At 38.4% G+C, this 12,689-nt stretch overlaps 1 protein-coding gene across 2 annotated transcripts in view; it reads right to left on the bottom strand.

Annotated features, from left to right (window-relative positions):
- Positions 1-1,895: 1,895 nt before the first annotated feature.
- The window catches only part of ITGA2 (integrin subunit alpha 2), an 84,450-nt gene continuing 73,656 nt past the window's right edge, over positions 1,896-12,689 (bottom strand). For both annotated transcript variants that reach the window (XM_006912450.3, XM_025047210.1), the window contains 4 exons: positions 12,169-12,282; positions 8,942-9,031; positions 6,357-6,473; positions 1,896-5,854 (listed from right to left, as the gene is read on the bottom strand). In XM_006912450.3, the coding sequence (XP_006912512.1) occupies positions 5,774-5,854; positions 6,357-6,473; positions 8,942-9,031; positions 12,169-12,282 (402 nt within the window). In that variant the 3' untranslated portion in view covers positions 1,896-5,773. The remainder of the gene's footprint in view (positions 5,855-6,356; positions 6,474-8,941; positions 9,032-12,168; positions 12,283-12,689) is intronic.

The following is a 12,689-nucleotide window of genomic DNA, read 5'->3' as shown; positions in this document are numbered from 1 at the left end:
TAGGTCTGTTCTTAATTTTTTGAAGAACCTCCCTACTGTTTTCCATAGTGCCTGCACCATTTTACATTCCCATCAGCCGTGAGTGAAGGTACCCTTTTTTCTACATCCTCATCAACTCTTGTTATTTTTTGTCTTTGTGATGACAGCTGATCTGAGAGGTGTGAGGTGATAGCTTACTGTGGTTTTGATTTGCATTTCCATGAAGATTAGTGATTTAAGCATCTTTTCATGTGTCTATTGGCCTTCTATACGTCTTCTTTGGAAAAATGTTCAAGTCTTCTGCCTATTTTTAAATTAGGTTTTGTTTTTGACACTAAGATGTGGAAATTTTTTATATATTTTGAATATTAGCTCCTTATCAGATGTATGATTTTATGCCAAGTGAAATAAGCAAGAGAAAGACAAATACTGTATGATTTCACTTACATGTGGAATATATTTATGGAAAAAAATAGATTCATATGTAAGAAACAAAACTAGTGGTTACTAGAGAGGAGAGGGGTTGGGGCAGGCAAACTAGGTCAAGAGAATTAAGAGGCGAAAACTTCCAGTTATAAAATAAACAAGTCACAGTGATGTAATGTATAGCATAGGGAATATATTCAGTAATACTGTAATAACTTGGTGACAGGTAGGTAACTAATGTGGTAATGATTTGTGTGATGTAGTTAGATAGCTTACCCAGAAGAGGGCAGTAGAGCCAGGGCTATAGTAAGAGCAACCTGCATTTTAGATTTTTTAGTCTGTTAACTTATTTTGCACCGAACCAAAAAATTCGGTTTAGTTAATAGTCATTTTTTTTTTTTAAGTAAGTTAGGTTGGGGTGGTTCTTAGATGAAAATTAGTCCCTGATTTTGAATAAGGTGATTTTTGTTCTTTAACTGGTATATTAGTTTAAAATATTAAAGAGTTATGATAGAATGAAGGAGGAGTTTTTAAAATGCTGTTTGTAGTTTTTAAAAGGTGATATAGAATAAGTAAAAGGAATTATTTTTTTTGAAATGAGTAAATATAAAATTATTTTCCAACTTGGTACAAAATGGTAGCTTTAATATAGGTCTTTAGCAGCACTGCTTAACCAAGTGTTCTTTTTCTCCAAAATTGTATTTTAATGTATGATCATACCAAACACACTTACTGATGGATGGTGGTTGTGCAGGAAGCTGCCCTTGTGACTTGGTTTACCGGAATTGAGATGGGCAGAGTTGCGGAAGGCATGTGAGAGATTGATCACCTGATAGGGAAATGGGAGCCGTCTGTGCCTCAGTGTAAATGGCAGCACATACCACCCAACCTTCGCATATTAATGTGCCATCTATACAATGATAGCTAGTCTGTGAGCCTGGTATGTATCTTCTTTTATAATGTCAGCACATTCATTTTAGCATATTTAATCCTTATAATAAAAATATTTAAGCCCTTCAGCCTGCTACTACAATTAAACACACATGCACACAAACACACCTATGCTGATGGTTATTTCTACAGGTTGCAGCAGTTTGCCTGACTTTTTTCCTCTCCTGTATTCCAAGCACACGTTTATTTCAAAAGTTGTGCTTTAGAGTAGTACTTCTCAAACTTTAACGTAAAACGAATTACCTGGGGATCTCATTTTTAAATTTCTATTTGAATTCAGTAGTTGCGGGTGGCACCTGAGATCTGCATTTTGGGACAGGCTCCAAGTGATGCAGCAAGGGCTATCTGTGGACCACAGTGTGAGGAGCAAGGCTTCACACCTAGTTCCTAAACTTTGAGGGCAGTTTAAGGTTCCTGCAAAACATCCTTGTGGTCACTGCTGGTAAAGTCAGATTGGAGATACATCCTCTCTCTCCTACTGGTGTGTTCTGAATGTGTTATGAAGCACAATGAGTGCATAAGAAAAATAAGCTGTAATGTTCTAAATCCAAAGTAAATAGCTTTATTTTCAAAATGATTTTAAAATATTCAGTCTCGTGATATGCAGAGTGGTTTGCAATTATATGAGAAAAGCTGTTATGTAATTCACGTTAGTTACTCCAATTTGCTTTTTGTTTCTTAGAAATGAATTGTGCAACTCAGTTTACAAACATGCATACATTCGTTTTCATTTTTGGTGGGGAGAAAAGACAAAAACTATTTAAAAACAATATACTTATTACATCTTAACAAAGATTTGTACATTATATATGAAGAAAATATCCAAGACAATTTGTCTTGAAAAAATATACAATTCTAACAGCTGTGCACTATGTACATTTATATTTTAACTTTATTTGCCAAAATAAATCAGATACATATGAAACCATCTTTGTATGTTTACTTAATGGCTACATTTTCATTCTTTAAGGTTCAAAGAAGTAGTTTCCATTTTTATTTATTTAGACTTTACCCTCACGTTTACCTTTTACCTCTAAATGTTTCGTCTTTCAAATTAATTAAAATGGCTGTGCGTTACTGTACCTGAAGGGCATAGTCCTAAAATGTTGTGTACACAGTTATTTTCTGTGTGCAAATTGAAATATTAAAGATGGACCAGGGAGCTCAGTTTGAGGAATCTTGCTTTCTGTTGAATGATGTCTTAATTTATGTGATTTTCCTCCATTAAGTTATAGCTGTATATCAGAATATATAAATATACTATAAAATTGTACCTTTTGTAATAACTTTTAGTATAATCACTTGTGTGATTATGATAAATTGGTTTTCTATACTCTTCACAGTTAATAGAGAACTTCTCCTGTTTTATAAAAATAATATTGCAAACTGGAAAGAATTTCTGTCCAGTTAGAAGCTTTCATTTTGCTGCTAAAATGAGCAATGTACAATTTCAAATCTCAATGTAGTTTCTTCACAAACTATTTTACTCCGATACTATACAAAGCCTGTGTGGCAGCCATGCGTGAAGCAGCTCTGTTTTTTCTCATTCTATACATCTTGTCTAGATAACATTTATGAAATGGGAACCTTAGGATGCCCCACACTCTACTTGGTTTCAAAGCAAAAGTATAGCTGAATAGGACTATATAACTTATTTTCAAACAGTGTTGATTTTTTTCTTTAATTTCTTGGAAGAATACTCTCCTTCGCTTAAAAGTGCTTAAGAAATACTCCTCTATAGAGAAACAGAGTCTCTGCCTCGAACCATCGGTCTGATAACAGAAGTTGCCTATTTAGGCCATGTGCTCTTAGTGCAGTGGTTCTCAATGGGATGATTTTGCCTCTGAGAAGACATTTTTGATTGTCATGACTATAGGGGGAGAGGGGCTCTTGGCATATGACAGTTAGAGGCCAGGGGTACTATTAAGCATCCAGCGATGCACAGGACAATCCCCACAAGAAAGAATCACCTGGCTCCAAATGTCAGTAGTGCCAAGGTTGTGAAATCCCACCTTAGTGTCAAAATGGTGCAGAGACAAGTGGCCAATTTTTTAGTTTTTAGTAATCCAACTACTTCATGGAGACAGCGCCATCAAGGCAGATTTCCTAAGCTGAGTTTGCCTAAGCCCTCCAGCTCTCTGTTTGTATGTGGCCTCAGTTTAGTGGTTGAGTAAGATAAAAGGCTGACATGCTATAATTCTTTGTATATACATTGAAGAACTAGTATGTGTGTGTGTGTGTGTGTGTGTGTGTGTGTGTGTGTGTGTGTGTGTATATGTATGTATATATGTACGCACGATGCAGTTACATGGTTTATTAAGTATTCTTTATCAACTTGATGACTAGTTTCTCCTCCACACTTCAAATAAAATTTTTATTGGAATTAAAGCATTTGAATCCACACAGCTGTTCTAAGAATTAGGCTCCAGCACATCTAACTAGAAAAATACCATGCTGTTTTTGCTGTAACTCCCTGACATTTTATGGCTAATTTCCCTGCCCCGCGCCCCCCGCCCCCCCGCCGCCGCTTCTTTGTTTTGTCAAATACAAAATAAATCATTAAACTGTGTACATTGCTCTGGACTGCCATCACAGGGGCGAGGCCAGGAGGGCAGTTGGGGCCGGATGCACATGGCAAATACCTGTTTTCCTCTGACTTCTTTTTCAAAGTCAAATTCTTTGAGGATTGTCTACTTGTATTATAAGAAATCCAGATCCTAGACTTTTAAAGCTAAAAGCATCACTGCTGAGCTCCTACCCAGTCTTCCCATTTTATAATGAGGACACCGAAGTTTATAGAGGCAGAGTGACTTGTCTGAAGCTTTAGTTCTGCAGTTTCTGACGTAGCATAGTCCCCACTGCTTTTGCCTGTGCACTTTCTCCTGGTCCCACCTTCTAAAAACTGTGTGGGCTAAGAAAGAGAAAAGAAAGTGCAAAAGGAGAAATGGGGGTGTTCTTCACAGTGGTCCATTCCCATGTTAATGATTGGATGCTTGTTAAAATAACCATTCCTGGGCCTCATTCCAATCCAACCAAATAAGACTCTCACATTTGGGACCTAAGAATCTACCTTGTGAGCAAACTTGCCCAATTGAAAGTCATTCTGGAAGTTTTAAGTCTGGAAAAGCACAGAGAGATGCACCTGCGAATTTGGTGGTTCCCAATGTCTCTTTGTACTTTCTGGCAAATTCCTGAGATGACCTTTTACTTTACCTTGTTTACACTGCCTGAAATGCCAACAATTAGAAATTCACCCAGGCCCTGTTTTTCTTATTCGTTTAGCAATAAATGAAAATAGTTTCCTGAAGTTAAGGGAGTTATACAGTAATTCACTCAAGTGTGTAAGTTAAACAGATGGCTTTCATAGTCACACCTAGTGAAGAGCAGCCGCCCCGAGGGAAAGGGAGATTTAGACAAGCGGTAAAGGAATGTGGGTAACTCTGGACTACTGGAGAGGAAGCAGGCTTTGGCAGGCTTCTAGAAGATGAGGGCAACAGGAGGCAGGAGAGTGGTTCGGTGTAGAAGGAGGAAGGATGCCAAAGAAGTTACTCATCTTTCAAAAATTTACTAGGTCCCTGCCAGCCAGCCAGCCAGTCAGGTCAGCCAGCTGTGCATCTTCAAGGAGAAAGGAGACCTGCTGCTGCTTCCTCTGGCACAGGCTGGCCCGCCAACAGGATTTTACTGTAAATGTCATCAAAGATTTTAAGCAAAATTTTGTGCTTTGGCCTCTAAATTACTCCCCCCGCCCCCCCCCCCCCACTTAAATGGAGATTTCCTCTGCAGGAGGCATACTCTAGTCTCCCACCAGTTATTCAGGCAGGTTTTGATAAGTACATCATAGCAAGAAAGGGACTCTGAGGAGGCAGCTGTGGGCTGACAATAGCAAATTTTACCTAGTTGATAGACAAAACTCACATAAAATATCCTCTGTGGTAGTTTTGGATGAGCAGCATAAGTTGAAGACCTGTGTTGTGTTTTTTTTTTCACTATCAGCATCAATATCCAAATTAATTACATCTCTATACCAAGTACTTCCACTATTGTTGATTGCTGTTTAAAAACAATTATTTTACATGATTGGGTTTCCCCTCCTCCTCAAAAAATGAAAAGGTTATATTTTTCTTTAAGACATCTCATGTTTGGAAGCATTTCACCTTTCTGACATAATGCACGTTATAATGTAAACTCTGGACCAGCCAGCATAAAGATCACTTTTCCCGTATAAAATAAGTCTTTTACATCTCCCCACTCCCGCCCCAATTTCTTTTTTCCAAACTGACCTGCAGTTTTCTTAAAATATCAGGCTAATTTACCTATTACATTATAAAACACTGGGATTTAAAAAAAAATCCATTCATGCAAATAGCAAATAGCTGTGATGCCGCCTAGTCCCACTACAGTGAGAATTGCTGGTGGTTCAGCTATTGAGTTCTGTGGTCTCGTCCATCTCATCTGGATTTTTGGTCATTTTTTCATATTTTCTTTTGAAGAAGCCAAGCTGTAAGATGATGATGTAAAAATGTTACTATCTAAGGCTTATTTTGTATGGGGCCTTAACCACACCCGCCCCCCCGCCCCACCTTGCTGCCCACTTTCCCTAAAGCACCTGGAATCCCTGGGGCTCTGGAGAGGGGGATATGCAGACCATGGAACTGACCCAGTGTCAGCCCTTTGGTGAGAAAATTAATACCCAGAGAGTTGTACTGAACTGCATAAAGTTTGGTTTTTCAGGGTCTACTTATTTGCAGCTGAATAAAACATTCTGGGGTCTGGAAGAAAGGAAGTTTGGAGGTAGGGGGCGGGAAGGGGAGGAAGGATAGGGACCAAGACTGAAGAGATAAAAGCCTTACTGATTGTTTTCAAGGACTTGAGTGAGAATTTGCTAATAAACTTGCATTGCCTTTTCTCTTATGATAAAACTTAAGGTTGCTGTTCGATCAGGAAATTTAAGACAGAGGTCTTTAGGAAACCCTAATTTTTAAATATGAAACTTTTCTTACCTTCCATAAAATTGCAACCAGAGCTAATAGCAAAAGGATTCCAGCAATTACACTTCCTACTATAACTCCGGTTGGTACTTCGGCTTTCTCATGGGGTTTCATTATCGTAATGGGAATCTGTAAATGTATATATACAACAATTGAGTTAACTAATTTAGCACCCAAAGAAAGTGAGATGGCCTAGTCAGATTCTAATTGTATAAAATATGGCCTTGAAAGGTGATGTGACTTGCACATGATCGTGTTTCTCAAACACTGTGCAGTACAATTTCTAGAGAACACTCCTGCAGAGTACAGGCAAAGAATATAAGTTTTCTAGTTTCCTCCCTTTAACTGCATCAGAATTTAGCAGATATGTCGTCTCTGACAATCTCAGATGCATTAATTATTTATGAAATAGCGATTTTGATTTCTTGCATACAATTTCATTGTCGAGTGAAAGCATTTGGAATCCAGTGTTGGGGAGGGGACACAAAGGTCAAAGAAATTAACAAGCCAAATCCCTTGTGATTGAGCAACAACGACTTTGTACTGGGATCCTAAAATGTTGATTTCTCTTAACTTCCAGTCAAGATTACTTGATATGTATTGCAGAAAAGTCCTAGGGCTCAAATCGACCATTTTAGCAATAAAATTGCCCTTGGGGCTACCTATGATTCTTTATGTCCACTTCCTGGCAGGTTTGTGACTTTGTAATGGAATGGCTGCCCTATGAGTTTTAACAGTAAAACCGTTTGTGTGTGTGTGTGTGTATGTCGTAGGAAGAATCACAACCATTTCCTCCACAAAACATATTCTTAAAAAATTGCATTTCAGAGCAAAACAAGGGGACAAAACCTAATTTATTTACTTGATTTAACACTGACAGTGGCAGGCGAGCTGCTTTTCATCATAGAATTATGAGTTCGGCTGAACTTGAATATGTTCTTTTGGTGACTATATGTCTTCTCATTTGTGTCTTCAAGGGCTAAAATAAGGCTTTATAAGCTTAAGACTAAAGCATAAATTCATATAGTTTGCTGATTAATGGCAGACATAGCTCTACTTCTCTCCATTCCAGAACTTCCTCATCTGGGGTCCATGGATCCATAAGGATCTATGAGTATGACATTTCTGTATCAGATTTTTAAATGGGCCTGGGATTCAAATAAATTTAAGAATCACTTATTTACCTGTAGGGATATGTCAATTTATTATTTGGATTCCAAATATTATTCAAAAAGTTATTTAATTTTTATTTGGAGTCCAAAAATATTTTCATAGACACAATAGAGTAGTAGTTGGCCTGATATTTATCAATATTGCTCAGAGAAAACCAGAAAAAGAGAAATTTCCTAAAGGTTCATTAAAATTGTTAATTCGAATTTTCAATTAATATATCGAATACTGCTTTCTGAAGAAACAAAAACTTCAGAAGAGGTTCAGGCATTGTCTGAACACTACGTTTTTCTAAAATGGACTTTTGCAATACCTATAGTACTTTTCTGCAAGGCTAAGTTCATAGCACTCTGAATTTGAAGACCACATTTCCTTTGGCTGTATTTCTGATTTTCCACACCCAGCCTCGGAAGAGAGAGTGTGGGTCTTTGCAGAGGGTTTAAGCCAGAGGCAGAGAAGCATCCTCTATTGTGTGGAATCATTTTTCTTGGGACAAGAGTGGCTAACAGCGCTGTGAGCTCTACTCAGGCATTGGGAAAGGTCCAGAGTTCACAAGGCCATTGAATTTTTAACCAAGTTCATAGGCTGCAACAGTGGACTGAGGCCAACTGCTAAGCTGGCTGTGGGAGAAGAGTCTTGAACTGCTTTCCAATTTCTAACAAAAGCTTTGGGAGGAAAATGCTCAGGGCTCTGCCCGCAGATTAGCTGGGCAAGGAAATCCCACTATATCTAAATATGGCGTATTCCAAGAGTTTCAGTGCAAAGTAAAGTTGTCCTGTGCCAGCTTTGGGAACAAGTGAGCCTTTGTTTTCTCTGAAATTTCATTCTTTTGCAAAATCTTTTTTAATCAAAGGGATCGTTTGTAGTTTTCTAGACTGTTAGACCTAATGAATGGACATTTCATATAGTGTCAGTGTCTAGTTATAAGGAATACTACTAAAAAAGCGCTCTAATGTCCTATTTATTAAGCATATTTCATCACTAGTCTTTAAAAAATACTCTAAAATACAGTATATGATTCAAATAAGCATGGCTTAGACTTTGTGGCCTAAGATCTAGACAGTTTTGTGTAAGCATGAGGAGGAAGAAAGAACTGATGGTGTGGTTTAGGTCTGGAGAAGGGAGCCACAAGCAGGATGGAGCCCCTTCTGTTCTGCTTTTCATTGGATCATCACTTCTGATGCAGCTTTGCCAGCATGAGGTGGGGGCGTGGAGGAGGGAGCAAGTCCATCAACTATATCACTGAACTTTTTGACTAGCAAGCACCCTTGGCCAAAAGCTTGACGTAATAAACATGAGGTTTTTAGAGTTTCAGTAAGATACTTCTGCATACATGTAGGTGAGAGGTACCACTATTCTAAGTTTAAGAAATGGACCGTCTGTCGTAGACTCTGCTGCCAGCGGGGAGAGGGATGCGATGTGCTCACCGTGACAGTGTTTTCTTCGATCACATATATCTGAGGGTTGTAGGTGTCGATTTCTGCAGAGGCCGTCAGCTGTACGGTCTGGAAAGTCGACTGGAACATAAGAATAAAGAATATATTTTGTCCTAGCAGAAGTTAATTCATAAAACTCAGCATGATTATTATTTATTAATTTCCTTGAAGGTGACAGAGCAAATACCAACTCTGAAGACTTAAGGAACTGTGGGCTGAAATCAGTGGTATGTGACAGGACCACACATGACAAGTATGCAGGGGATTTCAAATGTGTGGATGACTGGGCCCTGCCATAGCAAAGTAAACCAAATCTCTGGGAGAGGGGTACAGGTGGAGTTCAGACATCGGCAGGTTAAAATATTTGTCTAGGTGATTCTAATGTGAGAACAGGGTTGAAAAACAAGGGTTTAGAAATGAAGTTTTTAATTAGGAAAGACCCTAGTTCAGATTTTTAAAAACTTAATGAAGTTTGAGCCATGAGGGAAAATTGCAAACTCGATTTTTATATATTTACCTGAATAAGTCACATAATGGATGGAAGATCAGATTAAAAAAGGGAAGAGAATTTTTTTTATGAGTGCACATATGTAAAATAGTACTGTTTAAAAGTGCACTTGAATTCGGCCATGCATGTCAGCAGCAGACACCCTGAACAATTTGTCATGCTATATAACATGAGTAACAATTTCAGATTTCCTGATCTAAGCATTTCTATTAAAAAAAAATACTGGATTTGGGGAAGGCAGATAGAAAGGACATATATTTTATGCCGATGTTTCTAGTAACCTAATACGAAGTAACTATATGCATTCCTGGGTCTACTGTAGAAAAATAATCTATTTTTTAATAGATATACTATTGATGTATATATTCTTTTTTCTATAATGCAAATATTGGGCTTGATGCTTGCTTTTAAATAGAATACAATACCCAAATTTGAGAACTGCCTTCACATGCTCTGGCTACTAGGACTCAGTTTTTCTGGTTACTAGGGCATATGATTCAATGTACTCCATGAGGTAATTTGCTAAACTATATCTGGGAGCCAGAAAGAGAGAATGCATATCCAAAAAGTGAGCCATTTATTTCTTTCTCATTTGCTCAATCTCTGATTACTCTTCTTAATTTTCTCAATATGGAATATGGAATCTCAATTGCATCAGAAATTATCCCTGATCCCTGATCTCTTAAACATATATTATTGAGGGAACATTAAAAGTATTGATAATGGTTTATATTAAAAAAAAAAAAACAATCAGTTAAGTGAATGCTGGCTTCATAGTTGCAGTAGACTAACGATGAAAGAATTTCCTTATAACTGATATATCTGCCCTCCCAAGTCAGGTCCTTTGCGCAGGTACACAATATTCTGCAGGGTTAACAACCTATGATGGGTATGCCATGCATATCTGAGAGTGAAGTAACTAGCATTGGGCAACGCTTTTCCTTACAAATGGCAGCCAACAATGTCATCATTTTAGAGGCTCAAGGAATCACTTCATGATGAAATTACTTGAAATGTTAAATTGATTTGCACTGCATCAGAAAGAGGATGAAAGGCAGAAAATCAATGGGTTCTAATATAGGAAATGAGATCCATATTTTAGACTGAATCTGCTAGGTGGTCTGAGAACATCCACTTTGCTATTGAAATAGCTGAAAACAAGGTGTGGATAAAAGTTTGACCTTTCACTTAGGAGGAAGGTGTGCAGGACTTGATATACTACAATAAATCTTATGGTGGTTTTCTCAGTTTAGCCATCTTAACCATGTTGAAAAAGCATAAATATTACACTTCTTCATAATTTTGCTCCCAGAAGTGAAATTGCTACTTCTGAAAACCTTTGGAAAGGTACTTTGAAAAGTCTTACCGTTAAAATGATGTTGCTTTAAGCAAACTCAAGAAAAACTCAATGCTTTTTACAGAGTCAGCATGATTGCATTTTGATTTGCAACAGTCAGCTTTCCTTCCCAGCTGGCAAATTTCGTTATGAAAATATTTGCTCCTTGAATCCAAGGAGCCAAAAACTAGTTGGTGAAACTGAGCACTGAACGTCCCAGCAGCTGGGATGATGGTGTAACTAAGGGCACGCTTTGCATCTTACAGGATTTAGGTGCCCCGAAGGCTTGAAAGCAAATGCAACTAATGAGAAAACAAAACAAAAGAAAGCAAGAAAACCCAACGCCTCACATTTTGGTTCCAGGAACAAGTTTGGAAGGAGCTTAGTTCTCTAATCTTATACAAAACTCCATAGCAGGGCACAGGGTTTGATGGAGAGATCATGAAATGGTTAGAAAAGAGGGAGTAGTGTCTGGTTGGTAAGCACCTAGAAGACTGATTTATACATTTAAAACAATAACGACAAACAAACAAACAAAAACAAAAACAAACCCAAGAAAGAGCCACAAGGCCCCCAGGAGGTTTCAGACTGATTTCTGTTTTGCTGCCTCAATCAGAGTCAGTATTGGTAAAAGAAACAGCCACTGTGCAGGCAGATGTAAGGAGCCCTGTCTGTCCTAATATTTTTCATTCCAGACTGAAATTCTGGCTACCAAAATCTCTGCTGAAAGCAGATATCACTACTGTTGTACTTGCCAAATGGAAAAACACCAACACGGTTGACACTTTCTTCAAACTTTTCAAGAGATTGAAATGACGAAAAAAATTGTATGTGCCAGAGAAGGGGCAAAACAGGAGAGCAGAGTGATTTCCTGGCTCTAATGTGGGAAGATGGATCCTTATGTTAGATTCATCTACTTGGTGGTTTGAGATCCATCAGACAAGGAGCTGGGAGTTCAAAGAAGGAGACAGTCACGTGCATTTGGCTTTGGGCATGGAGAAGGAGACAAAGTCAGAAAAGTCAAGAGCGTGGGAAGAGAGGCAAAGCACTTGGCCCTTGTACCCCAAGGACAGAAGAGGGGATCTTGACACCATTCCCAGAGATTCTGATGTAGTAGGGTGGTATGGACTCTAAGAATCAGATGCTTGACAAGCACCCCAGGTGATTCTGAGGCACAGCCAAATTCAGCAAGTTTTGGAAAGGAGTGGAAGCACGTTGCTTTCCAGGGCAAAATTGCTCTTGTTTATTTGGGCCCATTATTATGCTGACATTGACCAGAATACTGATTTCATCAAAGGCTATGAAATTCTGGACAATGGAGCCTTATGATTCTTTTTGCTATTGATAAAGCTGATAAATAAAGCTGGTACTTACTGCTGCAAAAGTCCCGTTCCAGATTCTGGTGGACACATTAAGGAAGTACTCTCCTTTCACCTGAGGGTCTTTCAGCCAGCAGGTAACATTACTGCATGAAGCCGTTCTGCAGTTCTTTCAGGTTGGGATCAACAGTAGAAGAAGACAGAGGGTTAGTGTGGGCTTTAAAAAATAAATGCTAAAATTTTACCAAGACAGATAAAACCCAGTGCTGGGAAGGATCTAAGGAAACAGGCAATCTCATGAACTATTAGTACTTGTAACTGTTCAAGAGATTTTGGCACTGTGCCTCAAAATGTAAAAAGTGGACCCCCTTTGTCCCAGCCATTTCTCATCTGTGTGGGAGCTCCTCAGGAGACAGTCACGAATGTGCGGGGGAAAGTACACCCAGTTGGTTTACTGCACGAATGTTTCTGACCGTGAAAAATACAAGCAAAACAAAACAGAAAACTAAGTAACTTCCGTTTATCAACAATGTCCTAGGTGAGTAAATTATTCAATATACATATACAAAATGCAGT

This window comes from Pteropus alecto, unplaced genomic scaffold, assembly GCF_000325575.1.
Source record: "Pteropus alecto unplaced genomic scaffold, ASM32557v1 scaffold73, whole genome shotgun sequence".
NCBI lineage: Eukaryota > Metazoa > Chordata > Mammalia > Chiroptera > Pteropodidae > Pteropus > Pteropus alecto.
The sequence above is the reverse complement of the archived record's forward strand: the minus strand, read 5'-3'. Positions and strand labels throughout refer to the sequence as shown.